The 27,560-nt window shown below is 51.3% G+C and overlaps 11 protein-coding genes across 11 annotated transcripts; 6 read left to right on the top strand and 5 right to left on the bottom strand.

Annotated features, from left to right (window-relative positions):
- Window positions 1-400: 400 nt before the first annotated feature.
- Window positions 401-1,294, top strand: CPAR01_05576 (uncharacterized protein; the record flags this gene model as incomplete). Its single annotated transcript, XM_060489853.1, has 1 exon — window positions 401-1,294. The coding sequence occupies one exon, from the start codon at window positions 401-403 to the stop codon at window positions 1,292-1,294; it is 894 nt and encodes a 297-aa protein (XP_060351319.1).
- Window positions 1,295-1,783: 489 nt separating this feature from the next.
- On the top strand, window positions 1,784-2,719 carry CPAR01_05575 (SnoaL-like polyketide cyclase; the record flags this gene model as incomplete). Its single annotated transcript, XM_060489852.1, has 1 exon — window positions 1,784-2,719. One exon carries the CDS (start codon window positions 1,784-1,786, stop codon window positions 2,717-2,719), a length of 936 nt encoding a protein of 311 aa, XP_060351318.1.
- A 1,761-nt stretch (window positions 2,720-4,480) lies between these two features.
- Window positions 4,481-6,652, top strand: CPAR01_05574 (alpha-L-arabinofuranosidase; the record flags this gene model as incomplete). The annotated part of the gene is made up of 4 exons (XM_060489851.1): window positions 4,481-4,606; window positions 4,668-5,129; window positions 5,188-5,304; window positions 5,366-6,652. 4 exons carry the CDS (start codon window positions 4,481-4,483, stop codon window positions 6,650-6,652), a joined length of 1,992 nt encoding a protein of 663 aa, XP_060351317.1.
- Window positions 6,653-7,296: 644 nt separating this feature from the next.
- On the top strand, window positions 7,297-10,137 carry CPAR01_05573 (heterokaryon incompatibility protein; the record flags this gene model as incomplete). Its single annotated transcript, XM_060489850.1, has 1 exon — window positions 7,297-10,137. One exon carries the CDS (start codon window positions 7,297-7,299, stop codon window positions 10,135-10,137), a length of 2,841 nt encoding a protein of 946 aa, XP_060351316.1.
- Window positions 10,138-10,402: 265 nt separating this feature from the next.
- Window positions 10,403-11,472, bottom strand: CPAR01_05572 (uncharacterized protein; the record flags this gene model as incomplete). The annotated part of the gene is made up of 2 exons (XM_060489849.1): window positions 10,403-11,216; window positions 11,288-11,472. The coding sequence occupies 2 exons, from the start codon at window positions 11,470-11,472 to the stop codon at window positions 10,403-10,405; spliced, it is 999 nt and encodes a 332-aa protein (XP_060351315.1).
- Window positions 11,473-12,504: 1,032 nt separating this feature from the next.
- Window positions 12,505-13,573, top strand: CPAR01_05571 (short-chain dehydrogenase; the record flags this gene model as incomplete). Its single annotated transcript, XM_060489848.1, has 5 exons — window positions 12,505-12,698; window positions 12,766-12,842; window positions 12,901-12,984; window positions 13,048-13,109; window positions 13,199-13,573. 5 exons carry the CDS (start codon window positions 12,505-12,507, stop codon window positions 13,571-13,573), a joined length of 792 nt encoding a protein of 263 aa, XP_060351314.1.
- Window positions 13,574-13,858: 285 nt separating this feature from the next.
- CPAR01_05570 (uncharacterized protein) lies at window positions 13,859-15,487 on the bottom strand (the record flags this gene model as incomplete). The annotated part of the gene is made up of 1 exon (XM_060489847.1): window positions 13,859-15,487. The coding sequence occupies one exon, from the start codon at window positions 15,485-15,487 to the stop codon at window positions 13,859-13,861; it is 1,629 nt and encodes a 542-aa protein (XP_060351313.1).
- An 859-nt stretch (window positions 15,488-16,346) lies between these two features.
- CPAR01_05569 (uncharacterized protein) lies at window positions 16,347-18,553 on the top strand (the record flags this gene model as incomplete). Its single annotated transcript, XM_060489846.1, has 6 exons — window positions 16,347-16,474; window positions 16,642-16,676; window positions 16,780-16,910; window positions 17,004-17,969; window positions 18,031-18,297; window positions 18,371-18,553. The coding sequence occupies 6 exons, from the start codon at window positions 16,347-16,349 to the stop codon at window positions 18,551-18,553; spliced, it is 1,710 nt and encodes a 569-aa protein (XP_060351312.1).
- Window positions 18,554-19,512: 959 nt separating this feature from the next.
- Window positions 19,513-22,658, bottom strand: CPAR01_05568 (CocE/NonD family Hydrolase; the record flags this gene model as incomplete). Its single annotated transcript, XM_060489845.1, has 7 exons — window positions 19,513-21,079; window positions 21,144-21,383; window positions 21,460-21,545; window positions 21,606-21,730; window positions 21,806-22,195; window positions 22,279-22,356; window positions 22,628-22,658. The coding sequence occupies 7 exons, from the start codon at window positions 22,656-22,658 to the stop codon at window positions 19,513-19,515; spliced, it is 2,517 nt and encodes an 838-aa protein (XP_060351311.1).
- Window positions 22,659-22,969: 311 nt separating this feature from the next.
- On the bottom strand, window positions 22,970-23,920 carry CPAR01_05567 (crisp-1; the record flags this gene model as incomplete). The annotated part of the gene is made up of 1 exon (XM_060489844.1): window positions 22,970-23,920. One exon carries the CDS (start codon window positions 23,918-23,920, stop codon window positions 22,970-22,972), a length of 951 nt encoding a protein of 316 aa, XP_060351310.1.
- Window positions 23,921-25,238: 1,318 nt separating this feature from the next.
- CPAR01_05566 (glycosyl hydrolase family 2) lies at window positions 25,239-27,396 on the bottom strand (the record flags this gene model as incomplete). Its single annotated transcript, XM_060489843.1, has 5 exons — window positions 25,239-25,539; window positions 25,592-26,052; window positions 26,113-26,519; window positions 26,579-26,763; window positions 26,825-27,396. 5 exons carry the CDS (start codon window positions 27,394-27,396, stop codon window positions 25,239-25,241), a joined length of 1,926 nt encoding a protein of 641 aa, XP_060351309.1.
- Between the last annotated feature and the right edge of the window lie 164 nt (window positions 27,397-27,560).

The raw sequence follows: 27,560 nt of genomic DNA, 5'->3' as shown, positions 1-27,560 counted from the left end.
GTTTATTACGCTCTCGGATTTCTACAATCATCGGCCCCGCTTTATTATCGGCAGACCCGACCCGGTTCTTCGGCGCTGCCCATGCCGTGTGGGTTCCGGCTGTCAGCTTCGGTGGGCTCCCTTGCCGTAAAGAGACAGTATATTTGTGGCTTAGTAGTGACATGCGCCGCTTACGGAGCTGTCGGTGATGATCATGATAGGCTTCTCATGTCCACAGCCACGGTTGGTGATGCAATCGAGCAGAGGATCCGCTATTTGGGACTTTGGTATCAGAGTTTCTGCACGCTGTGCTCGCTGCCTACGACGAGAATGGGGCTACAAAGACATCCTGGTCTGCACATCGATGATCATGTCGAGTTTCTCTCTCTCTAGAACTCATTTCAATGTTCCAGATCAAACAATGTCTTACCCTTCGGAAAAGCAAAAGGAACCGGTGAGCTCTTCCGCCGAAGATACTAGCCTGGGAGCACCTCCTCCATCCTACGAAGAAGCCGTGCCGAGCGCCGCCCAAGATGACCTACCAGAATATGGCAACCTATCAGACAACCTCCACGCCGAAGCCGGGCCCTCATCCTCCACAACTCTCACAGCCGCGACACACAAGTTCCCGCCCACGATAAACTGCTACTTCCAATGGGCCTTCACAAGAACCTTTATCCTCGGCCCCTCCAACGAGGAGAGGCTCTTCGCCGCCTCGCCGCACGCGGGCTGGCGCACCAAGAGACGAGAAATCATCCTCCATGATGGGCCTACGGACAAGCACCCCGTCCTCGCGACGATCGGCAAGTGGTGGGCCGCAAAGGCTCAGACGCCTGCAACGATTGTAATCCCGCCCCAGGAAGAACGCGGCGAGACGAGCGGGTTTGAGACGGAGATTACCGGGGTGCCGTGGGGCTTGGATCAGAGTTCCGCCCGCGTGTTTTCGATGACCGTCGGGGGGAAAGAGACCGGGATGGAGGCTAGGACGGAGAGGTTTCAGTGGAGGGGAAGTCGTGGCGGGGAGGTCTCTGAGCTTGCTCACGGGGGCACGTATGGGTGGAAGTTGGTTAGGTTGAATGAAGTTGCCAAGGGCGCCGGAGGGAGTAGGCGGGAGAGGGAAGCTGGATACACGAGCGATGGGCATGAGGTTGTTGCTATTCTGGCGACGAATTACAAGAGTTTGACAAAGGGGCTAAAGTTCTCGTTTGCTGGCTCGGGATTGACGGGGATGTTGGGGGAGAGGTGGGAGATTGTTACGGTCGCGACTGCGTTGTGGACTTGGTATACTCACATCGAGGGCACTGAGGGTTCTTAATCTTGATGACGGATGAGGCTGGGAGAGAACTGACTTTGCATTCAAAATATACCCTTCCTCATTGCATACCTTATCTACTAGAATACCAGGATTTCGTTTTCAATCTATGACGTATGTTCATCCAGTTATTAACCGCCTGTAGCAAACCATCCCAAATCTGAGAAACCGTGAAATGGGCCATATGAAATTTCCGCCGCGAAGCAGTGACAAGAATCTGAAGTTGTAAGACAAGAACCGGCTGTTAAGGGATAGGTGAAGGGGCAATCAAGAGCTTTCCCCGGGTTGATGGCGACGCTCATCCGAGCGCCGCCGACGGAAGTGCTTTCCGTCACTTTCGGCATCAACCCCGCAGTCAAGTAAGAAAGCCGCTCCTTAGGTAATCACCATGTTTGTCAAAGGGCGCGTTGTCGATCTCATGAGATAAGAAGCAACTTCTCCTCAACACGATACCAAGACACAACCTTCAGCTTCCCAGGTCTTTGCTCAGAAATGGAGTATCACGAGCCATGGCTGACGGAAAAGCAAACGCGCGAGAAGACTTTCCGTGATGTCATCGCAATATGCAACGACGGCAAAGACTTGACCGGTTTGGGATGGCTCATCGACACGACAGGTATGCCTTCTGGCTCACGAGGTGGTGACTGGAAACCAAATTTCGTAAGGCGCCTCAATCAACCCTTTGGACCAAATAGCACCAATGTGGTGAAGATCGATATGCTTCTGCTCAGTAACGATAACGACTTCTTCGCCCGTCTCATCAACAGAACGACGCTCAAGGACTCCAACGAGGTCTTTGAGTTCCAAGAAATCGTCCTTGCTAGTTTCATACGGGATGACGGTGTTAAAGGTTGGCGGTCGTTACGGGACGTGGACGCAATGTCCAATCGCCAATATTCAACAGTCCCTGCTTCGCTACCTCCACCAAAAGCCTCGGCAGTGGCCCCTATGACCGCGGAGAAGCTGAAGGAATTCTATAAAAGATATATTGGCTGTATCAATGAAAAGACAATGGAACGGGACTTTGACCAATTCTGCCAGCCGGAGCTTTCGCACAATGGTCGCAAGCTCTCGATCGCCGAGTACATACCTCTGATCAGCGAGAGCCAAGATGCGATTGAGGGCCTCGAGTTCTGTGCCTACCCCGTCATCGCGGTTGAAGAGACGCAGCAGATCGCGGCGAGAATCGAGTTCACGGGGACCCCCGTCAAGGAATGGGGAGGCGCGAAGCCTAATGGCGAAGGCGTCTTCTTCGAGGAGTTTGTCATTTATCAGCTCGAGGATGGGAAGATTTCGAGTGTATGGTCGGTCGTAGACTTGGAAGCTTATCGAAAATGCATGGGTCCTGTACTCACGTACGATGAGCACTTGCGCGAACCTCGCGAGAGGATCTCTGAAGTGGACATAGACAAAATTTGGGGGACATAACACCCCTTCTTGCCGAATCTGATCATAACATATCGTTAATGACGCATTGGTGCCGGAGAAAACAGCCTCTTATTGTACTAGCCATTGAACACAAACTCGCGTTTTGATAACGATTGGCTTCACTTCGCTATGGTACTTCATGGATAAGCTTTCCGCAACCGGCTTCCCTTAGTTTACATGATGATACCTATTGCCGGCTGTGCCTGATGAGGGGCTTGAATCAATGTCCACTGGGACTGAGCTTGGACGTATCCTGTTAGCTGACCTACTGCAGTTCTCCATGTTCCTGCGCAAGCGGGTGATGCTAGCAAAGCCGTGTCTCTGGCTTCGCCCAAGGATGCTAATTAAGGTAAGGTACTTTGCTATTAGCTAACACCCGGTCTTATCATATGCGAAAGAGAGTTTAAGGCCGAGTTGAAAATGGAGAAGGAAGCAGAGTTGACCAAAGATGCCAGACAAGCGAATGTTCGCGCAATGAGATCGAAAGAGTGAAACCCTTACCTGCCCTTTCACACACGCGGAGGCTCGTGGCAAGTGAAAAGAAACGGCAGATGAGCTACCAGGCGAATGCCCAGAGATGATGCTACATCTTGCATCGAAGCGGTCCAACCCAATCTCAAGAGCCCAGGCTTTACTGCGGGGTGTTGGCATACGGTATGTAAGGCTAAGGTAATGGGAAGGACTTGATGACTGTTGAACTGTTGATGACTTACTGCCCCACCGGCATCAGGAATTCACAAAACCCGAATACACTATGATCAAGTCATGATGCGTGCCATGCTCTCATCTAGCGCCAGGCACAATGTGCTTGCACACATGGGGCAGACACACTCTCTTTGGCGGTAAAAAAGAGAGCCCCGATATTGTTGTTGATGCGCTCGAATGAGAGGACGCCATCGCCACGCTCGGAAACCGGTAGATGACGAGGGTGGATCCGGGGGATATCCCAGACCAGGCCGCGGACCGCTCCCTCTTTCTCCAACTTCCCCTCATTCTTTTCATCTCAAGAAGTCAAAAGTTCTGCCCTTGTCACCATGTCCTCCTCCTTGTCCTCCAGGTATTTCCCCACAGGAGCGGAGGAGGGGAAGCTTGCAAGGGGGGTTAAATAACGTTGTCCTCCTTTCGCGTTCGCGCGCGAAGCTTCAGACATCAACCGGTGCGCGGCCGATGTAACGGTACTCTTCACAACTTGCGCGCAAACACCCAATCCAAGCTGCTGTTACTTCTGCTCCGGACCATAGACCCTTGCTCTTTCAGTGCTCGCAGATGAAGACGCGAAATATCAACCGAGCTGAAGCAAAGAAGCCCCCCCCTGGTATCCGTAGAGTCCGCGGGGCGAAATCTTGCCAAGACTGCTCGTCCTCGGTCCTGAAGCCACCGACAAGCGACGCTCACGATGTGGGTTCTGCCGTCTGGGCGAGGAGACGTTCACGCCGGGTACCACCTTATCTGAGCAGGATGCGGGGTGATCAGGCACATCAGGAACACCGGTTCATTGTGAGGCGATCTTTTCCAAAGGCCCTGTCCATCCGGGCGAAATGAGCACATGTTCTTCCTCCACCCGGTTCGCATGCGATGCTACGCAAGTATGGCAACATTCTCCCCGGTCCATTGAGTCCCTTGGGGATCAGCTCATCGTGTACCCGTGGAGCTTGGGGTTCCTTATAAAGAGGATGCCCCTTCGTAGCCGACTTGATGGTTCCTTCTGTTTGACACCCTCGCGTCATTGCAACCTCAATCTCAAGCAATAGGGAAGCAAACATGGTGTCGCTCAAGTCGGCCATTCTGGCCGCTACTTACGCCGTTTCAGCTGCTGCTGTCGATGTCTCCATCAAGGCATCCGGTGGCAATGCCACCAGTGGCCACCAGTACGGATTCCTCCATGAGGTTTGTGAATCAATGCCGTCTCTTGCCCGGAGGTCTTCCAGCTAACATCTGCAATCTCAAGGACATCAACAACTCTGGTGATGGTGGCATCTATGCCGAGCTGATCCGCAACCGAGCCTTCCAATTCAGCCCCAGATTCCCCGTCTCCCTCGACGCCTGGCACGCCATCAACGGCGCCAAGCTCACCCTCAAGAACCTCACCGAGCCCCTCTCTGCCGCCCTCCCCGTCTCCGTCAACGTCGCTGGGGGCAACGGCTCCGGCGCTATCGGCCTCGAGAACGATGGCTACTGGGGCATGGACGTCAAGGTGCAGAAGTACACTGGCTCTTTTTGGGTCAAGGGCTCGTATGACGGTGTCTTTACTGCCAGCCTCAAATCCGCTCTCAACGAGGACGTGTTTGGCTCTGTCGAGATTGAGTCCAAGGCATCGGCCGACGAGTGGGTTGAGCACGAGGTTGAGCTCACTCCTGAGAAGGATGCTCCCAACAGCAACAACACGTTTGCCATTACCTTTGATCCTGCGGTATGAACCTCTTACATATCTCCAAGCTGAGCCACATATACTGACGACTCGCTTTTAGGGCGCTGCCGACGGCTCGCTGGACTTCAACTTGATCAGCCTCTTCCCTCCCACCTACAAGGGCCGTAAGAACGGTCTTCGTGTTGATATCGCCGAGGCTCTGGCTGGACTACACCCCGTAAGAATCTTGCCCAATCCTATCAAATTACAACAAGAACACGCGTCTGACTGGTAGACAGAGCTTGCTCCGCTTCCCCGGTGGCAACATGCTGGAGGGCTTGAACAACGGCACCTACTGGGACTGGAAGGATACTCTCGGCCCCCTTAAGAACCGCCCCGGTTTCCAGGGCGTCTGGGGCTACCAGCAAACCCACGGCCTCGGTCTCGTCGAGTACCTCGAGTGGGCATTGGACATGGGTCTGGACGTTGTCATCGGCGTTTGGGCCGGCCTCGCCCTCAATGGCGATGTGACCGCAAAGGAAGACCTCCAGCCCTTCATTGACGACGCCCTCGACCAGATCGAGTTCATCCGCGGACCCGTCGACTCCAAGTGGGGTGCCCGCCGTGCCGAGCTCGGCCACCCGGAGCCTTTCACGCTCGAATACGTCGAGATTGGCAATGAGGACTGGCTCGCCGGGTACCCTGGCGGCTGGACCTCGTACAAGGAGTACCGCTTCCCCATGTTCATGGAGGCTATCAAGGCCAAGTACCCCGACATCACCGTCATCTCCTCCGGCGCCACCACCGACGGTGACGGTTTCGAGATTCCTGCCCCTGGCATTGGTGATTACCACCCTTACCGCACCCCCGACGCTCTCGTCGACGAATTTGACCGTTTCGATAACGACATTGGCCACATTGTTGGCGAGGTCGCTGCCACGCACCCCAACGGCGGCACCGGCTGGGACGGCGACCTGATGCCCTTCCCTTGGTGGATCGGCACCGTCGGCGAGGCCGTCTCCCTCATCGGCTACGAACGCAACGCCGACCGCATCCCGGGAACTTTCTACGCCCCCGTCCTCCGCAACATGAACCGCTGGCAATGGGCCGTGACCATTGTCCAGTTCGCCGCTGACTCGGCGCTGACGACCCGCTCCACCAGCTGGTTCGTCTGGGAACTCTTCGCCGCGCACCCGCTGTCGCACACTCTGCCCACTGTCGGCGAGTTCGGCCCTGCATACTGGGTTGCTGGCAAGAACGAGGCCAAGGGCAGCTTGATCTGGAAGGGTGCCGTGTATAACACCACCGACAGCGCGGACGTTGACATCAACCTCGCGTTTGAGGGCGTCACTGCTGGTACTACTGCCTCCTTGACTGTTCTGACCAACCCCAGCGGCGACCCGTTTGCGCACAACGATCCCTTGAACGGTGGCGAGACTACTGTCGCTAGCAACACTACCACCGTTGTTGCTAACGCCGATGGTGTCTTTACCTTCAGCCTGCCTGAGCTTAGCGTTGCTGTTCTTGATACTGAGGGCCCCAAGGGCAACCAGACTGCCCGTGCTATCCGACGCTTCCACGCATAAAGGGTGATGAAGATAGAATAGCGGAACCTGCCCTCTAATGCACTCTTCTGAATTTGGATAGGAAGTTGTGAAACAAAACAGGACTTTGATTATCTACATCTACTGCATTGCATTTCTTGAGTGTGTCTCAGCGCTGGGCAGGCGGGTGAAGGCCAAAATGAACGACTTTGAGGTAGGGACCCAACCCTTGATGTGTCCAACGCTGGAATCGTGTGCAAGCAAAGTATGTCGAGAGATAGGCCATTGAAGTAGCCTTCCACAATCTCCTCTCACCTGGAGGGCGGTGAAGATGCGTGGGCGATCGCCTCCCTTACTTACAATGAGGCAGTGTAATTGGCCTCGGAGCTTGACACGTCATGCAGTCTTACCAGTCAGCCACTGGCAGATTCATGCAGCCAAAGAACCGCTGTGACGAATAGTAAGATAATTTGGCCACGACAGAGCCGATACGCAGCCATGTCCGAGTGGATGGGCATTCTTAGTCCGCCTCATCCTTTTCAGTTGGATGATCAGGCTCCGAGGCTGACTGTTTGTTAAGAGTGGCTTTCTCCCATGAAATCGAAACAACACGAAGCTGACTTTCATCTTTCTCTATCAAGGACCATAGTTGACCAACTCTCAACTCCACTCCATCACCGCTCATCATGTCGAGGTGGCACGAGCGCGGGTGCACCCAGCCTGATGTCGTGGTCGCCGGCGGCCTTCCATGCTGTCGATTTTGCTACGGAGTAGCATCGCTTGATGACGTCCAGTTCGATACTTCTCTCAGAATAAGGCAAGCTCCTGTCCTCGAGGACAACTCTACATACAACCTTCGATGGCCTGCATGCGTCGATTATGTCGACGCTCGACCAGAAGTCCCCCCCGATGCGTCTACTAGCTCAAGCTCCGGCTCTACTTTTCCATTTGGAGGAACTCAAAGCTCTCAACGAACGAATCATCTACTGAACAGGCCAGGCGCACCTTCGAAAGAGTCCGCGACGATAGAGGGGCCACAGACGAAGCGAAGAAAACTCTCAATCGCAGACGAGTCATATCGCCCATCAAGATGCTACCCGATTCTATGGGGAAGCCAAGAAATACGAATGTTGGAACTGGATTCGGGGGATAAGGATAGTCTTCTCCACGGAAGCTTTCAGAACGTGGAATTGGATTCCAAACGGGCAAGATACGAAGCCCTATCATATACCTGGGCCGACTCTTCCGGAGACTCTACAAGATGCAGACCAATGTTCATTGGCTCGTACTGGGACATTATCCCTATTACTCGGAACTGTGAAAATGCCCTTCGTAGCATTCGACTTGTTGGGGAAAGCTTTCGTTCTATTTGGGTCGATTCTCTTTGCATCAACCAGGATGACACCGACGAAAGGAATGCACAAGTCGCTCTTATGCCACAGATATACGCTGCCGCCATCGGAGTCTTGGCATACCTTGGCCCAGCAGCTGATGACAGCGAAAGAGCCCTCAGCGCCATTTTCAACTCAATGTCTCATCGCAACTGTGGTCATAATGGAAAGCAAAGTCAAGTCTGCGCAGATTGCTGGATGCCTATTAAAAAGCTTCTCAGCCGACCGTACTTTCGGAGGTTGTGGGTGGTCCAGGAAGTTGTTCTAAGCAAAACGTTGACACTCCACTGTGGTTCAAAGTCAACTCCATGGCCTTTTTCGGCGATGTTAACTCCTCTTATCAATAATTCATGGATTACCACGCGGGATAAAGCGACAGTTCGTCCTCTACAAAATCTTCTCAGCCTTATGGTTGACACATCGGAATGTTTGTGCAAGGATCCACGAGACAAGGTGTTTGCTCTGCTGGGCTTAGCCTCACGATGGTATCCGTGGCCAGTCTTTCCCGACTACCGGCTTACGGTAGAGGAAGTCAGCATTGGTATTGCGGCCTATTTGACACAGAAATGCGGTCTTGGCATGGCTGTCCTTCTCTTTGCAGGTGCGAACCGACCTCGACGAAGCACTCTGCCATCTTGGGTTCCAGACATACAAGTGCCATTCTCTTTACAGGAAATCGGCGTCAACCTTTACGAACGGTTCATAAATTCCGGAAAATTCAAGGCAAATGAGTATTCGTTGTCCAATAACGTCAATTTCGATATGGGATCTCTCTCATTGCGACCGCTCTCTCCCTGCGATATTCGCATCATTTCACGAAGTGGATATCTAGAGGTCACAGCAATCAGAGTATGCAATCTTCGCGGATTTTTTACTGATGACGGTCGATATCGGCAGTCATTTGTTCGGCCTGGGCACGAGGACGGTCCGGAAATGAAAGCTACATTGATCCTACCTATTCCGTTGCGTCGTAACATCTCCCACCACATACGACAAGATGACAGTCTTTTCTGGCTTCACAGCATCAACGGATACGCACTACTTAGGTCGACGTGTGCCTCTTCAACTTATAATCTTCTATGCGCCTGTGATCTACTATTCGAGAATCTTGACACTGGTAAAGTGGCGAAAAACATGAGCTTCGAGCTGTTCAGCTTAGTCGACCAAAAACGACTGGAAGAGCGAAAAGAATGTCTTATCGAAACTTTCCGACTGATTGTTGGAGGAGACCATGTGCAGTCAATGTCGGAGTTGTCAGCAGAGCCTCTCTTGTTGAAGCTTGCTGCGTACGTTTCCCGCCACAAGACCGATTCAAAGGCGAGTCTTTGGAAGATATGGAAGCAACTCGAAGCCAAGCTCAAGCCTTACCTTGAAGACGAACGGGGGATCCAGCTACTACTTTGTGGCATAACTGGGGCAGAACCCATCACCTTGGGAAGTTCGCAAGACGGTAGGCCTTTACAGGCCTTTTTATACAAAGGTTGTATGCTGAGGTCCTCGGAGTCCCTCCTAACCCTCCTGTGGTCGCTGCTACCCAAGAGAAGGCAATGCGTCAACAAAGCTGCCGATGCGGAAAAGGTTCCGCTTTCGGACGAAGAAATATTGAAGGGATTTCAGGAATGGGCCGATATATCAAGCGACCTCTTATTTGCCATGTCCCATTCAATTGAATATGAGGATGAGTCCTTTTTTGGAATTCGGTCATCCGTGGAGATGCAAAAATACTGGTTGAAAGCATTCAATAGGTTCGAACACAAGATAATGCCTCAACGGAGCAATGTCATGGGAGTCATGGAGGCCATTGCTTACGTTTTAAGATTATTTCCGCCCATGGAGCAGAACCAGAAATATACAGGCCCTTCTAGTTACATCGACGAAATTCTAGACTCTCAAACAAAGGAGATTGCGTGGTCACACTTTACGAGGGGCTGTCTGTGGGACTGGGAAGTGGTAGGAAGCAATTTTGAGAAAAGGTGGAAGATTTTGCAGCACTTGGGCCAGCACCAGTGGTTAGCTTCATGGCGAGATGGGCTCACTGATGAACTCAACGGACTGGAGCAACAAATGTTGATTCGCTATCGACTGAATTCCTTTGGATTCAACTTGAGTTTACCTTCCAAAATTACCATTCAATAAGTTATGCTAGATTATCATGATCGTATTTTGGAACATAAAAGGAAGCCCGAGTGGTCGCAATAACTCTCTTTTCTTGATCACATCCCGCTAAGGGTTTACAATCACTTCGGATTTCATCATACACCTGCCGGATCTTTCACGACCCACGGGGTCATATTACTTGAACATGGATTTGGTAGTGAACATGAAGATATTGATAAAAGACCTCGGAGTTCGCCAGATAGAAACACCATCGTGTCGGTTTAAGATAACTAGCTCGGCTTGCTCAAGGAGCACCGCCATCCGAAAACTTCAATTCTTGACCGGAAACACCCTTGAGCACATTTCCAATACCCGGCACTTCGCCGTTTCCTCCTTGCATAATCGCAGCATAGTTGTCAGCAATGAGCTGGATTCCGGAGTCAAACCCTTTCTCATCAAATTGACAATGGCCTCCCACGGGCTTGTTATTGGCTGTCTGAAGCTTGTTGATTGCTTCTATTTCCATTCCCTTGTCCTTGACAACCTTTTCGTACGCCTTCATGGTGGCAGAGATTGATACTTGCAGGTGCTGAAGTTCCTTCTGGGTGCTTTGATAGTGAAGTCGAGTTTTCATGAGAGCGTCGCGAGAGGACTGCGATACTTCGACACGGGGTTCCATGGCACCGCAACCAAGCATCACCCCACTTCCGGCGAAGTTACCCATATGCGCCGGCATGAAGTATCCAGAAAGCAGAAGGGATCCGCCCGAAATCCCAGAGAAGAAGACATTAGAGGAATTGAAGGCCATGTACTTTGGTAGGGTCTGGAAGACGAGATCATTGACTGCTTGAGCGTGCGCCACGCCGTCTGTGCGATTGAACCCAGAACCCCCTCCCCAGTGGAGGTTTCTGTCCGGAGAAAGTACTGTGACACCCGCCAAATTGTTTTTTACGCCTTGATTTGGCATTTCGAAGAAAGACGAGCCGCTGTCACCGTGTAGCAGGACGTGAAGCCCGAGGTTGCCCTTCGCGCCTGTTGTCTTGCCGCCCCCGGGTACCTTGCTTGCTGTTGTAAATTCACCTGCTGGACCACTGATGCGGAAGCGAATTTTTAAGTTGCTAGCTCAAAAAATTAGCGCTTGCTCCGCTGAAAGTGCATAGCGGGATTGTTCTTTCCAAGCTTCACTTACTTGATTGTTTCTGTAGTATCAAGAATAATGGAACCATCCTTTGCGGGCATAATACCTTGAGGTATCTTGTTCGCTCTGTCGGCAGGAGATTCTCCACCTGTCTGCTGTGGTAGACACTGAACACCACTGAGGATAAGGACAAGCGCTAGCGTCAGTGCGCGCTGAAAGTGGAAGATCAACTCCATCTTAAATGCTGTTGATGATTCGGCTCACTCTAGGAGGCAAGCTAGTTAAAATGATGGGATCTGATTTCTGAAAATGGGAACGGCAGCCCCAAGGCCATATATTCATTCATCCAGTTGCTTTACAAAACACACCTTTTTTTCTCACGAACAGTGGTGATGGCAGTTTTATCATGAAGGTTTCCTCGCAAAGAGTTTCATCTGAACTATCGAGGGATGTTTTAGGTCGGATTTGAGGCTCCCGGGGACGGGGACGAGTAAGGTGAGGAGCCAGCAAAGAGATGAACAAGATTTCGACCCGCATAGGTTCGTTCGTGATTTATGATTTACTCTAAAGTTAGGCGTGCTGCATTGAGCCACGGGAAGCCAATTACGTTAACAAGTAACATCCTTGATTTTGCGAAGTCGCCATGAAACTCTTGCAAACACAGCTCAACAGGCGGTAGATGCCTCTACTCCACTGGCAGCCCCAAGTTGTGAAGTTGTTTTCCTCATGGAGAAGTCACGTTGAGTCTCAACCGTCAGTCACAGCAACCTTGATAGCGGGATGTGTGATGGATCCTACGCAGATCTTCGCAAGGAGCAGAGCCAATTGGAGGAGAGCGGTTCGATATTCCAGGCAGAACACCGACGGTGCTGTCAACAAATGGAATGTAGTGTCAAAAGTTGAACATTGTCGACATATCGCAGAGCCAATTTCCTGTAGGCCTGAGCCATTTGCTAGATCTCAGAGTAGTCTATTGGTGTTTCTGGTGCCTCTTCAGAAGAGCTGAAATGCTGCGATAAAGACTCCGGCCGGGATTCGACCGGCCGACGGTTCACATCCGCCCCAATGATCCAGTGCCAGTGGACCGAAGAGCCCCCACCAAATGTCCCCGCCTTCGGACGACAGCGCACCGATGAGGAGATCTGTGGTGTTGGTCTTTTTGAATAAAGATCGCAGCTTCACAACTTATACTTATTGCTGATTTCGAATTCAACGTGATTATTATTTCCAAGTCCTTCAAACCAGCAAACAACACCGCCAAGATGTCGATGTCTACTGAAGATTGCGCAAAGTCCCGGGAAGGCTTCCCCCGCCCGTTCCCCAACACACCATCCAACGTCCTAGACCAATTGAAAGTGACAGGCAAAGTCATCGTGGTCACTGGTGCTGCTGATGGTATTGGCTATGCTGTTTCCGAGGCCATGGCAGAGGCCGGCGGCAATGTTGCCTTGTGGTACAATTCGTAAGAAAAGGCCTCTCTGGCATACTGCCTTGTCTTTGGAGCTATTCGATGGCTAATGACGTCACAGAAATGATGCTGCAATTCAAAAGGCACAAGATCTAGCAAGCACACACAGCGTCAAGACCTCGGCTTACAAAGTGGATGGTTAGTTTACCGGATGGTTGAATTAGTAGTAGGAATATGAAGGCTAACATCCATTCAGTGTCCGATTCCAACCAGGTTCAAGAGACTATTGCCAAGGTATTGAAAGACTTTGGCAAGATTGATGTGTTCGTTGCAAATGCTGGTGAGTAATGCAGTGCTGGCCACACGCTTTGGTTCTGACCTACTTGTGACTAACTTCATGCAGGAATGGCCATTTCAAAGCCCATTCTGGAGCAAACCCTAGATGAATACAGGAAACAGATGTCGGTAAACGGCAAGTCGGCCAAGACACGCTACCTTAGAGAATTTCCGAGCTAACACAATTATCAGTGGACGGAATCGTGTACTGTTCCAAGTATGCTGGTGAAGTATTCAAGAGCCAAGGCTTCGGCAATCTCATCATCACTTCGAGCATGAGCGGTCACATCGTCAACGTCCCTGTTGATCAACCCGTCTACAACGCCACCAAGGCTTACGTCACGCACTTTGGAAAGTCCCTAGCCCGCGAATGGAGAGAGTTTGCCCGTGTCAACATTGTATCTCCAGGATTTTTTGACACCAAGATGGGTGCTGGTCCAGATGCTCTGCAAGAAGCATACCGCATGGCAGCTCTGGGCAGACAAGGCCACACTAAGGAGATCAAGGGCCTATACCTGTATCTGGCGAGCGATGCTTCTACTTACATGACTGGTAGCGATGTCCTTATTGACGGCGGCTATGTCTTGCCTTGAGCGACCATACGTCAAGAAGACGCGGAGTCCAGGGGCTACGATTAGAAGCGGTAGAGATAATAGAATGCGCTCGATATCCGTGACTCTTCTCATACCACAAAAATGATATTGATGAGTTCATGGGTGGGCTCTATCTGAGAATTGTATGGATAATTGACCGTGAACTACAGGCTATCGACTTGGTTATCTTGACGCGCAGACACCCCTCACATCCTTCTCATTGTTCAAGTGCCCGCAGATCCTCCTCAGAGCACTGTTATCCTATTATACTTGACCTGAACACCTTCACAGACGCGAGCTGCCGTGCACAAATTTCTTATCGAAGTCAATTCCAAGATCCTCAAGCACTCTCTTAGCTACCGGACGACCACCTCCCCAGACACCTCCGCCTGGGTGCATGAAAGGTCCGGCAAGGTACAGACCCTTGATTCCAGGCACGCGGTACTGAGCGAGGGCAGGTGTGGGTCGGTTGATTCCCATCTGGTCTGCCGCCATAGAAAGACCGGCAATATCGCCGCGTTGGAAACTTGCGCTGTCGGACTGATGGTCCGGAGGAGAAACAACATGATAGGAGCGAACTATGTCGGGAGTAAAGTTTTCTAGGTACTTGGAGAAGTACGAGAAGACTCTCTGCACCCAGTCATCCTTGATGCGATCCCACGCAGCCCAGCCGCCGTCAGCAGGCTCTGACTTGCACATGACAACACAGTGCAGCAGCGACTTGCCTGGCGGGCAGCGAGTCTCGTCACCTGAGCTGATACAAGAGGCTCCGATCATGATGTTTTCTGGGAGGATTCCTTGGTTCATTTCGTCGTAGCTCTGGATAAGGTCTTTGAGGTTTCCTGGGCAGCAAGTGTTCATGACAGCCTTGTCGGCGATTGGCCCTGCTTTAAACTTGAGCGGGCGTTCGAGAGCGGCGTGAACGACGAGAAGACTGAAATCAGAGGTGCGGGTGTTCGAGGCGGCCGATATGATTGACGGGTCGATTCCGTCGACAAGGTGACCGAGATTGTGGGGATGAATTTGCCCGATGACGGCGTCTTTTGCCCTGAGTTCTCCAAAACGAGTTCTGACCCCGACCGCACGCCCGCCTTCGGTGATGACTTTGATGACTTCTGTGTCCAACTTGACGTCGCCGCCGTGGTCTTTGAGACAACGAATGACGGACTCTGTCCATACAGATCCAGAGCCTTCGGGGACGCAAAGGCCGTATATGTCGAGAAGTCCAAATGCCAAGTAGGCCATTAATCCCGTGCCGGTCGATTTTGGATGAGCAAGTTGAATCTCAGTTACGAATCGCAGCAACGCAACTTGTAGAACCTCGCTTTTGAAGTATCTCTGAATGATCTCCAAGGAGGAGCTGGTTGATGCCATGACAATTTCCTCGGCTGATGGACTGCTGGCAATATCCGCCGACATGTCGCGGGGAGGTTCGAACATAGAGGGTATCAAAAGCTCGGTGATTTGTCGACATTTGTCCACAAATACATTGTAGGCATCGGCATCTTCCGACGAGAACTCTCGAATGGCATCGACGGTCCTGTGACGCTCTCTGTAGATGGGTAGGACCTTGTCTTCCATGACTATGGCATAGCATGGGTCTAGCTGCTTGTAAATGAGGCCGTACCGAGACTGCAGACCAAGTTCATCATGAGTAATCATGGGGTTTGCAAGAATCATTTGATGAATGGCGCTGTGACGTTCGCTGATAAACCCTGGCTCGGCCATCTGTAGGCTGGCCACCCCACCTCCGGGGTACGAAGCCTTTTCGAGGACAAGGACCTTCTTTCCAGCTACCGCCAGATACGCGGCTGCGGTCAAGCCATTATGGCCGGATCCCACGACAATGATATCCCATTCAGTCATGGCTGGCGAAGAGGTGAACCTTCCCACTTTGGAGAAATCGGTGGCCATGGTGAAAAATGAGCGCGGTAGGTAAGTCTTCCAACTGAGGGGGAGCTATCGGCTAATGGCACTAATAGTATCCTAATATTCGACTTGTGCTGAAGTAAGGTGACAGAGGAAGAAAGTGAAGATAGAGGAGTATAGCATGAAGTATTTAGAGAGCGTATGGCATCATGAGTCGCCTTTATAGCCAGTACATTTACACCAGATTAGTCCCAGCACCCTGGAGGACTGGGGCCAATGCTTTACGTTGACACCCTAGTTGTTGCAATCTTAAGGTGCTTTACACATTTCTCCGCCAATTTTGACATACGAATACCTCGTATAGGACTAAGAAGCGCTTGGTCAATCTGTACCTGAGTTGTCTTTCAGTACAGGTGGCGTAGAGCCAATGGACGACCTTTTCCTTACTAGTGACATGAGGGTCGACGCTTCGATAGGTGTGACCAGGGTGCATCCTCTACGGATGGGCGACTGCAACACGAATCGCTGGTATGAGCCTCTGTTGCTACACCGCAAATCGGCGACGGACAGTTCATAGAAGCCGATCTTTTTATTCGGCCAAATCGTGATCTGACACGCCGGTAGTTGACTCGGGCCGTCTCGTGCATCCGCGTTAGATGCCGCCCCCACAAACTCTGTCCCCACGATTCTCTATTCCGAGAGGGGTATATAGAGCTATGAAAGTCCCCCGCAGCCTCCGAAAAACACTCGAGGTCTTTGTGGCAACTACCCCACAACCTCCGACGACACCAGCCTACCTCAGCAACCACCCGTGGCAACTCCATAACAAGTCGGAGACTCAGAGTAGTAACAGAATACGTCTACGTTCTAGTTTTTCTACTTCCGATGGGGTCGAAGCGAGAAAATGGCTCTGAAATGTGACATCTGTCAAGCCGAGTTCCGCCGTACGGAGCATCTCAACCGCCACTTTCTTCGTCATCTCGGCGTGCGCCCTTTTGCGTGCCCGACGTGCACCGCTAGCTTTGCCCGAAGGTAAGATGTTCTGAGCAACACGAGTCTCGCATGTCATAGGTTGATAGGCGTACAATCGCCCCATTGAGGAGGCCCTACCCGAATCAAGTGGCTGATCTTCAGCCCCGGCAGAGACTCTCTTCAGCGTCACATGCAGAGTCATGTAGACGTTGACTCTCCACCCACAGGCTCCGATACTCCGAGGAAAACCCGCCGGCATTGCGTTCCTAAAGCTTGCCAGCATTGTGCGCGCTCGAAACAGCGTTGTGATGGTGCCAATCCTTGCGCCAGATGTGAATCCAGGAATCGTTCTTGCCTTTATGCAGATGACGACCGCCGTAACCCTGATTCTTCCCAGGACTTTCGGGCACCAGTATCTGAGACCGGGGGGATTTTTGATGGGCTCAGTTCATCGGGTTTTCCTGGTCAGATTGCAACAACCATCAGTAACGAAGTTGTAAGTGACTACCATCTTGTAGCTTCCCTTATGAAACCCCCTTTATGGATAAGGAGAACGTTAATCTGCGGCTGAACTTACGCAAGCTTGTAGTTGCCAGAGACTCAGGTGGAAAACTCGCAAGAAGAGCCACCTCAGGAACCAGGCCCAGATGCCAGAGACAATTCCCAAGCTGCTCTCTGGAACCAAGATGGGCTCCAGTTGGAGCTAGATCCGCTATTTCGCACACCAAGCCAGTGGTGCTTTCCATTTTCGACAGCTAATGCATGGCTGAGCTGGGATGATTTCCTGAACAATGAATTGGCGACACAAGAAAATACCACGGCTGTCCCTATGCCTGATGAAGATGGCTTGCGGCCTCAGCTTATCTCGGAATATGCATCTAATGAAAGACGCGAAGAAGCCCAGGATTGTTCTGTTCGTGCAGAAGTAGATGGCGCAGTCTCAGAAACAGCTATTCAAGAACCTACGCCAACTTCTCTCTTATCAGAAGATACCCCAAGGGCAATTTTTACTAATCACTCTCAACTTTCTTCTACTTTCGCGAATGCTTTTCTGCGTTCATCGGCTTTCAGTCGAGATTACGACGACTCCACGGAGATTGAACAGAACCAGGCCCGTCGAAAAAAGCACTTCGTTACCCATGGCCTCGAAGACCTCAGTCGAATTGCAGGTTCTTCCTTCCATCCCGAAGGTGTCGATGAAAATGAGGAGGACTGGGATCTCGAAGCCTACGACCATGTTCCGAGCTTAAGCCCGCAAGCTTACTCGATTCTCCAAGCACAGTTTGGAAAGCTAAATGCGGACACAGACTACTGCAAAGCATTCACAGATAAGTCATTTCCATCTCGAGAGGCCGTTGACGTATACATCCAATCTCATTTTGAGCACTACCACCCTATCTGGCCTTTGCTCCATCAAAAGACTTTCGACCCAGACCGTGTTCATTGGATACTCCTTCTTGCCGTTGCGGCGACAGGGTGCGGGTTTTCGAAGTTTGGCACACTAAGTGATGTCTTCCTCTTGCAAGAACTTCTGCGGCGCTCGATCAACCTTTGTGTAAGTTCAAGTCGAAGCCTACCGGTGCACAGAAGGCAGTCTATACTAACAACCTGTAAAGTTGGACCTTGACCCTGTGCCGGATGCGGCTTCAGAATTGTGCTTGACACAAGCTGTATTACTGGGTCAGATAGGGTTGATGTTTTCTGGAAGCATGTCTTTCGCCGAGCACGCCCAAAGAAACATGTCTTTACTCGCGACACTTTGCCGACGAGCAGGCTACTTCAGCGAATCTCAGTCACTCTCTGAGGATATTGCACCCCTGCCAGCCAGTTGGAAAAGATGGATTTTTGCGGAAAGCAAAAGAAGACTTGTGCATCTCTCATGGGTAATTCACCAAATCCCTTTTCCAGTCTGTAAGCGCGTAAAAGCTAACACTGCAATTGATCTCAAGCTATTAGACGGTCAACTGGGCTTGTTCTTTGATTTGCCTCCGACTATACCCACAGATCTCCTACTACTCCCGCTGCCGTCTGACGAAGGACTTTGGGCATCGGATTCTGCAGAAATATGGGCAGATCAAGCCTCCAGATCACCAAGTGAGCAATGCCCCGTACGCCGCAGATATTGAACAAGACCACTAACCGGTAAGACTTAGCCAATGACAGCCTTCTTCGAGAACAACTTGTACACTTTTGGCGTGAAGAAAAGGTAAAGGAAGGCTTGAGTAGCTTGAATAGGCTCTTCCTTACTTTTGCCGTGTATCGAGACTCCGCGAACAATCAAGACGCAATTCACTACCTTGAAATTTTGCGTGGCGACGAAGACATAAAGCCGCCGGCCGGCAAAATTCAGAGGATCACACTTCAGCACAACCACGCTTTCAGCCTCCTTCTCCATATGCCTTTACGGGTACTCACTGCATTTTCTGGCTGGGGCGTTAGCCCTCAAGTTAGAGAAGCTGCAGACGGGAGACTTTCTCTATGGCTCCGCCAGAATAAGGGAAAGGCGCGTGTGATTATCTATCATGCCGCCAAATTGTTCTCGTATATTCGGAATCATCCCACTTGTGGACATCATGAGAATAATGCCCTGCTGTACGCCACACTCTCCATGTGGATTCACACTCTTTTCAACAGGCATCAGACGAGCTCTCTCAGAACTCATCGTCTTGATAAACCAAATCATCAAGAGGCCTTGGTTCAATGGCTATCAGGGGACTCTGACTTCCGACTATACGTGGCGGGCATTGGAGATTTAAATGATGAACGTGCATCCGATCGTTTGGTTCAAGAGAGTGTGCGGATTTTGACTCGGAAGTCGGGCTGGTCTTTGGGTCTGGCTGTAAGTATGGTCATGAGGGCGCAATGGAGGTCGAATCGTGGAATACGATGATAATCTCTCTTGTTTGGGGTCTCCATTTGCTACCCTATTGTCGAAGAATCTTTGTCGCTATCAGGGACCTCTCGTATTACCATGCAATTGGATTGAAGGTGTAATACCATTCAAAGACAATCAAATATCACCGATTCAAATTCTAAAGTCAGTTCGTAGATCACTCATGTTACAGTTCCCGCGGTGCCTTGAGGTATTTACAATAAAGCTAGAACTCCAAATCCTTCTTGACCACGATATTCTCATCTCCGATCACCGCAAAAGACTTCTCTGCGTCAAAAGACTTTGGCAACTTCTTGAAAAGAGTTTCAAGCTTGTTCTTCTCGCTTAGGAATTTTGCCGCAGAGGCTCGGTCTGGGAACCAGTACTGCTCGAAAGCAGCCATCGTGTGCCAGTCGGAAGTAGCAAAAGGCGTTCCGGCGAAGAAACTGGTCGTATCCTCGGGGGTGACTTCCCGGTTGAGGACATATCTCATCAAAGATGTACCGGCTCCGAGTTCTGTGATGGACGCTGCTCGACTAGTAAGGTCGTTTTCGATGTAGGTTGCGTCTTGAGACTTTGCTAGGAAGATCAGCAGCAATGCTGCTTTGGTTTTACGCTTCTCAAAGAGGATGGGGTCAAACAGACTCTCCGCAAAACTTTGACTGAGGATGCCTATCTGTGCTGAAGTGTCTGCGAATTCGTGTTTACCAGCAGAAGCTTTGTACTCGGGAGCTTGGAATGAGCCCCAGAGACCTTTCAATGACGTCCACCCTAGGGTCGTCACCGCGTCCCAAGGTTCCAGACCCCCGTTCGGAACGCCTGAAATACTGAAATGAGGGAGTGCAACGGCCTGAGTGTAGTTCCGGAGGATGGGAACCACATCGGAGATATGCTTCGTCATTGCAGCATGGACGCTTGTGTATTCCTCAAGAAACTTGTCTTCCGCCCAACCGGGGATCCGTCTACAGGCAATGGTCATCTTGACGAGGGGCCTCTTTTGGCTATACGCTTCCTTGACCGGTGGTATAACGGGCAACAACAGATGCGAGTCGTATTTCCCGCCAAAATGGATGACATGGCGTCCTTTGTTAATTGTGGAATTATGCCTGGGGATAGGAGCACCTGGCGGGTACTTGCCGTAGTCGTGTCCAGAGACTACGAGGCTAAGTCGCTCTCCCGCCCGGAATCGACAGCTCGTGGGCTGTATCTCAATCTCCACAGGCACCACATCTCCGGCTTTGAGAGGCTCCAGATCTCTTCGATGGAGATGAACTGGTTTCCAAGGGGTCGAGGCTGTCTCATCCAACTCGCGTCGAGAGGCTCGAAGCCAACCGAAACCAATGGGGCCGGTATCGACAACTGTGATCCATGGGAAGTACACATCATTTCCATCTTTATCCTTCTTTCGCAAAGTTATGAAAAGATCCAGGTTGTCGCCACCATCAGTCACTTCGACCCAGAGTTTGAGCTTGGAATGGCCTGCAAACTCAAGAGAGTTTCGAAGAGGAAGCTCGAAGGCAACTTCACCCTCGCTCGCATCGTATGATGTTTGGCTCTCCGCGCGCTGAGCAACCTTGCTCAAGCCAAAGCTTGGGGTCAGGAAGTACTGCGTATATTGGGTTTCTGGAATTGGGAATGCGTCACTGTATCGCCACTCCCCAGTGTAGTAGCGTTCCCTCATGGTGTAACGAACTTTGGGCCAGTACTGAATTTCTGTCGATAGCCCGAGCAGATAATGATCGAGGAAAGCCTTCTGGCGGGCCAACGACTCTTCAGTAACCGACCACTCCCATCTATCATTCATCACACAAAGGTTAGAGACGCTACTTTTGGCGGCGATAGTGGAGAAAGACTGACTTTTGATATTGATGGATCTCAAGATACTTGGCCTGAGAAGCGATTTTCTCCCAAGCGTTGAGTGTCCCACGTGTGTGTATAGCATGATCTCCCCATCCGCAAATGATATATGCCGGGGCTGTGATTTGAGAGAGAGCTGGAATCTTGCTTTGCCAGTACTCATCGAAGTATGGGTGCGTCTTGGCCCCATCCGTCGTATCCTCGACGTAATTCTTTCCCCAGTTGAAGAAGTACGGATAGCTTCAACCATTTCTAGTCAGCTCCACTTCATGAAGGATCTAGTTCAAGAATGTTCTAAAAGAAAGAGAAGACTCACACGGCACTGAACTGGGTTTCGGGAATTCCGCCTTTCAAAGCCATTTCGCGATACATGTCAGTCATGCCGTCAATTGGAATGATTGCCTTTCATCATTTGGTGGTTAGCAATTCAGATCGATCCGAAGCAGGGATAGGAACACATACCGCAAGGGATGGAGGTTGTTCAGCTGCTACAAGCCAAAGCACCATTGCATAGCCACTGGCTCCATACAAGGCAACCTTGCCATTTGACCAACTCTGCTTTGCAAGCCATTCGACAAGATCGTATCCTGCGGGGATATTTCAGCTTAAATATGGCTCTTCCTCCAATGATAATGTTAGAAGATATCAAGACAGGCACTTACCATCGATTCCGACATCTCGAGAGTAGTAACTCTTGTCGCCATCCGACTGAAAACAACCCCTGGCATCTATGCTGGCAACAATGTACCCGCGAGGACACCACCATCCCGGATCCGCCGCTTCGAACTCGTAGTCTTTGGTGATGCGAGCTTTGTCGAAGCCTGCACTTGGTGGGAAAACTGCAATGTCGGTGGCGCCGTCTTTGCTGTAGACGCTGTAGTTGAAGATCACGGGCAGTTTCGTGCCCTCCAGGTGACGAGGCCGGTAAATGTTGCCTCGCAGGATTGTGCCGTCTCTAACTGGGATGGCAACATCCATATCGGAGACGATGTGACCATCTGTGACGGTACGAGGTTTGGCATCCTTGACGCCCATTACCTGCGGGTCCCAGGCTGTAGGCGATATCAGCAAGTACTTCAAAAAACCTCGTTTTGTATCGTTCCGCGAAATTCTGGCACAGTAAATGAAATCCTACCTTTGACGAACTTTCCCAGTCTATGGGTCTTTGCGAGTTCGGCCTTGAGAAGTTCAACATCAGCCATGTCTTTTAGGTCTTGATTAGTTATCGATCAGTGATAGAAAATTGTAGTTGTTCGAGAGTGGGAAGGGTCCATGAGATTGTGGGATGAATGTCCGTAGGATCAATGACAACTTGTATTCAGTACCTAATACACCTCAATTGTAGCTCATATAGTCTCGCTCTTGCCCTCTGACTTCAATACTATCACCGAAGTTTCCGACTCCAATGACAAATGCGATCTAAGACAACCCCAGAACAAAGTGAACATTGCGGGGATCGGAAATCGTGGGGTAGCGGGGCCGACGCCGGTTGGTGGGGCCGATGATAGTTTGCATCTCGGCAGCAGCGCTCGGCTCCGGGCTGTGATGCGCGGGGAATATGGGGCATCGTGATCCTTAACTTGCGGTAGTACATATCAGGTTTGGGGGCAGTTTACTCTATGTTTCAAACAATCACACAGAGACAGGTTCCTGAACTCGTAGGGTCGTCTGTCATCTTTCACTGTTATACTCCTGTCGTTGGGAGCTGAGACTTTGTAGGGGCATTATGTAATAATATTATCTGTGGCTAATGATAGAGTAGAACCCCCTATGAGCTCGTAACGTGCGTTCATGCCGTAGACCACAGATCCCTCTCCCGGATTTCCTTAGTGGTTGCACTGGCTGGCGGGCTTCTGGCCCTTAACACCCTGAATGCAGTTGTTGGTGACATCGAGAACGTGGCTCTTCAGCAGAGCAGTGCAGGCCGGTCCCAGAGTTCCGCTGAAGTTGTTGCTGGTGAGGTTCAAGACTCCCAGAGTGTCGAGCTTGCACAGTCCCTCGGGAACCGATCCGGACAACTTGTTATCGCTAGCGTCAAAGACGGTAAGGTTCTTGATGTTGTAGTCTTTAGGAAGCGATCCGGACAAATCGTTGCCCAGCAGAAGAATCTCCTGAACGTTCTTCATGTTTCCAATGCTCTTAGGAATGGATCCGTTGAGCTTGTTGTTGGCCAACGTCAAGTAGATGACAGGGGAAGAGCCAACGTTGCTAGGAATGCTGCCCGAGAACTTGTTGTCGTTCAAGAAAAGGACATCGAGGTCGAGGTTGAAGGCCTCCTTCGGGATGGGACCGGAGAACTCGTTGAAACGCAGATCGAGGAAAGTCAAGTTGAGGTCGAAGACACCTGTCGGGAAAGGACCGGAAAGCTTGTTGTTGCTGACGTCAATTTCCCACAGCCACTTGAGAGCCGAAAGGTCCTTGGGAAGCGATCCCGTGAAGCCGTTGCTGTTGGCGTGGAAGAAGGTGAGGTCGGTCAGCTTGTCGAGGAAGCCATCGAGGACCAGGTCCTTGCCCTCAAGTCCGAATCCATTGAGATCGATCCCTGACAGGGCGTTGTTTCCGGTGTTGGGGTTCTTGGCGCAGCTGAAGCCGTCGAAGTTGCAGACGTTGTTTCCGGTCCAGTTCTTGGTGACTCCTGACGGGTCGACGGTTATCTTGTGCTTGAAGGATTGAACGAGAGAAAGATCCCTCCCCAGGTTTGAGCCACTGGAGGCGGCGGGCGCACCGAGCGCAACGGAGAAAAGGAGCGACGAGAAAAAGAGCGAAAGAGGAGCCATTGTGGAAAAAGAGTGTATGTCGAGACGATCAAGCAAGTGAAGTCACGATATTTCCCGCCGTGGGTAACCTGGGAGCGCCCAAGGATTTATGTGTTTGCCAACGGGCCAGTCTGCATTCAGTCCGCCTACCTAATTTCTGCTGAGTTTTGACAAGTCACCGGCTTACGGCGCCTTTAAGTTTTCGTATTTAAGTGTATCACGACTCGGTTTGATTTCGCCCCCACAAATGTGCTGATGAACTGAGCTGCAGTTGTTTATTAACCTTCGTACTAGGGCGTCCATGGGGCGAACAAGATGAACACACAATCAAACTGATAATTGCGCTTGAGACTCTCTTAAAGCAAAGCTCTCTTCTTCTGCAAATTGTCTCGGCGAAGCGGGAATTGCTTTCTTCTCAATTAGCTTCACCGATACACCTTCAAGCACCTCTTCGAGGACTGTGCACTAAGTCAGACGACGACAGGTCGGTGTTCATTGGCAAAGTTCTAGGCGGTATTGCAGCCTCCACAACGGATCTATCACCCAGTAGCACAAAGACTTTAGCGTATTACAGGCCACATTCGAAGGCTACAGTTACTTTATATGCAGCGAATCCACTGCGATGGCTTTCAATCGCAGCCAGCAGCACTGAGGCGTTTGTGCGGCGACTACAAGACTGTGTCCATACGGCCAGCGATTTAAAGCTAGAAGTGTGCGTCAACCCAGGATTTGGTAGGTAAATCTTCAAGGCCCGAAAGGTTAACAAGAACAAAAACCGCGCCAATATGACAGGTCAACTGACATTAACATCATGGTCATTCAACTTCGCCGATGCCAGACCGGCCTATTCTATATGCAGTCTATAACACCGGCCTTAAATGCAATGTGCCATAGTACTACGAACCATGAATTCCGCCCAGCAGAATCTACTCCGTCTTCCGGCTTTTACATGTCAACGTGACGGCAACTGCTCACGGCGATAGCACTGGACGTATCCTGTTCCCGCCCGTATATGACGCCAGGGTCTTTGTCACGATGGACAGCTTACCGGCACAAGTTCCTGCTTATGATCGTCGAGATCGCGCTTCGCGTCCGAAACAATGTGACACGGCGCTTCACTGTTGTACAATCGAACTCAAAATGGAATGGTGGTATCGTCGGCCATTATACGGTTCAGGAATCAGATTGAACGAATCTTATTTGACCCTCGTCCCTGATCGGACTATTTATTATGGTATCCCATGCTTAGCATTACTAGATCTCCCAAAAACTTTGTTGCAAATAAGTTGTGTGTGAAGAAGAGAAGTGAAAGAAAAAACCGATGTGTAGCCGTCACTGCTTACATTGTACCATTGACGGGACCGCTTCGGGCCTTCGCAGCGTCAAAGAGAGCCTTGATGTCGACCTGCCATTGCGCGAGATCGGGTCGGAGAACGCGGCGATCGTAGGTGACGAGACCGTTGACTTCGCCCTCCACATCGGTCGTCTGTGTCCAGACACCGCCGCTGCAGGCGTACATCTCGACCTGCTCGCGAAACTCTCTCAGCAGGACACGCCCGCGGTAGTTGTACGCTTCAAGGTTTTCGTTGATTTCGTAAGTGGCATTGATCGAGTCGATTGCCTGCTGGACGTTCCAGAGACTATGTGGTGTTAGTTTCGCCTGATCGAAATCGAGCTTCATATCAGACTTACTGCTCAATCGACACGTTGTGTCCGATGCCACCAAACTCGCCCTGGAATCCGATGCGCCTGTTATCGTAGGGAGGTGACGCGAGAGAGTAGAACGGTGTACCGCATTGAGGGTTAGCGTAGTGGTGGTTATCAGCGTAGTCACCAGATCCATGGTCAAACCAGCCGCTGTTCGCGTTGATGAGCCTCGTGGGGTCAATCCCGCGAACGACGTCAACCAGTTTGGCTTCCGGGTAGGGTGGTGTTCTAAGTTGACCCCAACCTTCGTTGTAGATGGTCCAAGTGACAATGCTTGTGTAGCTCTTGTGCTCTTCGATCATGAGCTGAAGCTGACGCTCAAACTCGGCTTGTTGGTCGGCGTTGGGGAGACGAGCCGAGTTGGCTGTCAGACTTGGCATATCCTGGATGACAAGCAGACCGAGGGTGTCACAGGCGTGGTAGAACAGATCCGGCTCCACCTTGATCTATGGATTGTTAGTCTCTGACCGTCAAGAGAAGCTGCATAGCATAAATTTTAGACGTACGTGCTTGCGAACCATGTTCATTCCAATGTTCTTGAGAACCTTCAGGTCATACGTCATTGCCTCTACACTTGGTGGAGTGTGAAGTCCATCAGGCCAGTAGCCCTGGTCGAGGGTTCCAAACATGAAGATGAACTCTCCGTTCAGCAGTGGGCGGTTGATGCCGTCCACGATACCATGTGAGATGGTGCGGAAGCCAGTGTAGCTGAAGACCTCATCGCTACCCATCTTCAAGGTGATGTTGTACAGATTGGGGTTTGTCGGAGACCAAGCATTCGGGGATGGCACGGTGAAGTTGAATGCTGTTCCAGAGTTGCCGGTGCCTGTTCCTACCGTGTTACCGTCTGTGTCGAGAATCGCAATGGAAACCTCCGATGAGGTGTTGGAGGAGCTGTGAACAAGCGCATTCACTGTGGGAGGTTAGCAATGACATTCACTCATTCATACCATGAAGCTCTTTGCCTCTTACCATTTCCGTTGTGGTCAGCCGAGAGATCCAGCTTGGTGATGTAGGTCGACGGCGTGCTTTCCAGCCAAACCGTCTGCCAGATACCAGAGCAAGACCGGTAGAAGATGTGCGAAGGAGTCCTCGTCTGCTTGCCAATTGGGATGACGTACCCATCCGCGTCGGTGGGATCAAAGACAAACACCAGCCTAGAAGCCCCAGATTTAGTTTGGAAAGGGACTGAATCAAAAGATGAAATGAAGCACTCACAAAGTGTTGTCTCCTCCAGCATTGAGGTAAGGTGTCGCATCAACCGTGTAGCGGAAGTATCCTCCACGGTGGAAACCAACCTTTTGTCCATTGATGAACACGGTCGCCTCGTAGTCGACAGCTTCAAAGTTGAGGATCACCGATTGGTTTCCCCAGCCGCTGGGCACCTGGAACGTTGTCGCCAGCCAGAAGTGAGTGACGCCGAGCTCCTGAATTCCGGACAGTCCGCTCTCAATGCACGAGGGAATGAGGATCTCGCGATCAAGCACGGCGCTGGTGGGCGGGTGGTTGACGTCGTCGTCACTGCTGGCGGCCCTGTACGTCCATAGACCGTTCAGATTGAGCCAATTCTCTCTGCGAAGCTGCGGGCGCGGGTGTTCCGGCCATGGCTTCGTTCCGACTTTGGCTGTCCAGTCTGTGTCGAGAGGCGGGGTCTGTAGCTGGTATGGTTCCGCGGTCCCAGCCGTTGGCGCTGAGCCTCCGGCAGTCGTCGTCGCGTTTTGCGCGTTGGCGGCGACGGTGAATGACAGCACCGCCGCTGCGGATGAAAGAAATGAGCGCGTGAAACGCATCGTGGAAGAAAGACTGGTGTCGCGCGCCGTGGAGGAGTGAGAAAACTGCCTAGTCCTAACTTGAAGGGGGGAAAGGGCTAGTCGACTGGAAGCTATCGACGAAGCTTCGAAGAAGATGCAAAGAACGAAGGATAAGACGCGAACAAGAGGGGTCAAAGCATTCA

The sequence above is a fragment of the Colletotrichum paranaense genome, assembly GCF_030867605.1.
Source record: "Colletotrichum paranaense strain IMI 384185 chromosome Unknown Scaffold_4.1, whole genome shotgun sequence".
Taxonomy (NCBI): Eukaryota; Fungi; Ascomycota; class Sordariomycetes; order Glomerellales; family Glomerellaceae; genus Colletotrichum; species Colletotrichum paranaense.
Note: the sequence above shows the minus strand (reverse complement) of the source record. Positions and strands in the feature narration are given on the sequence as shown.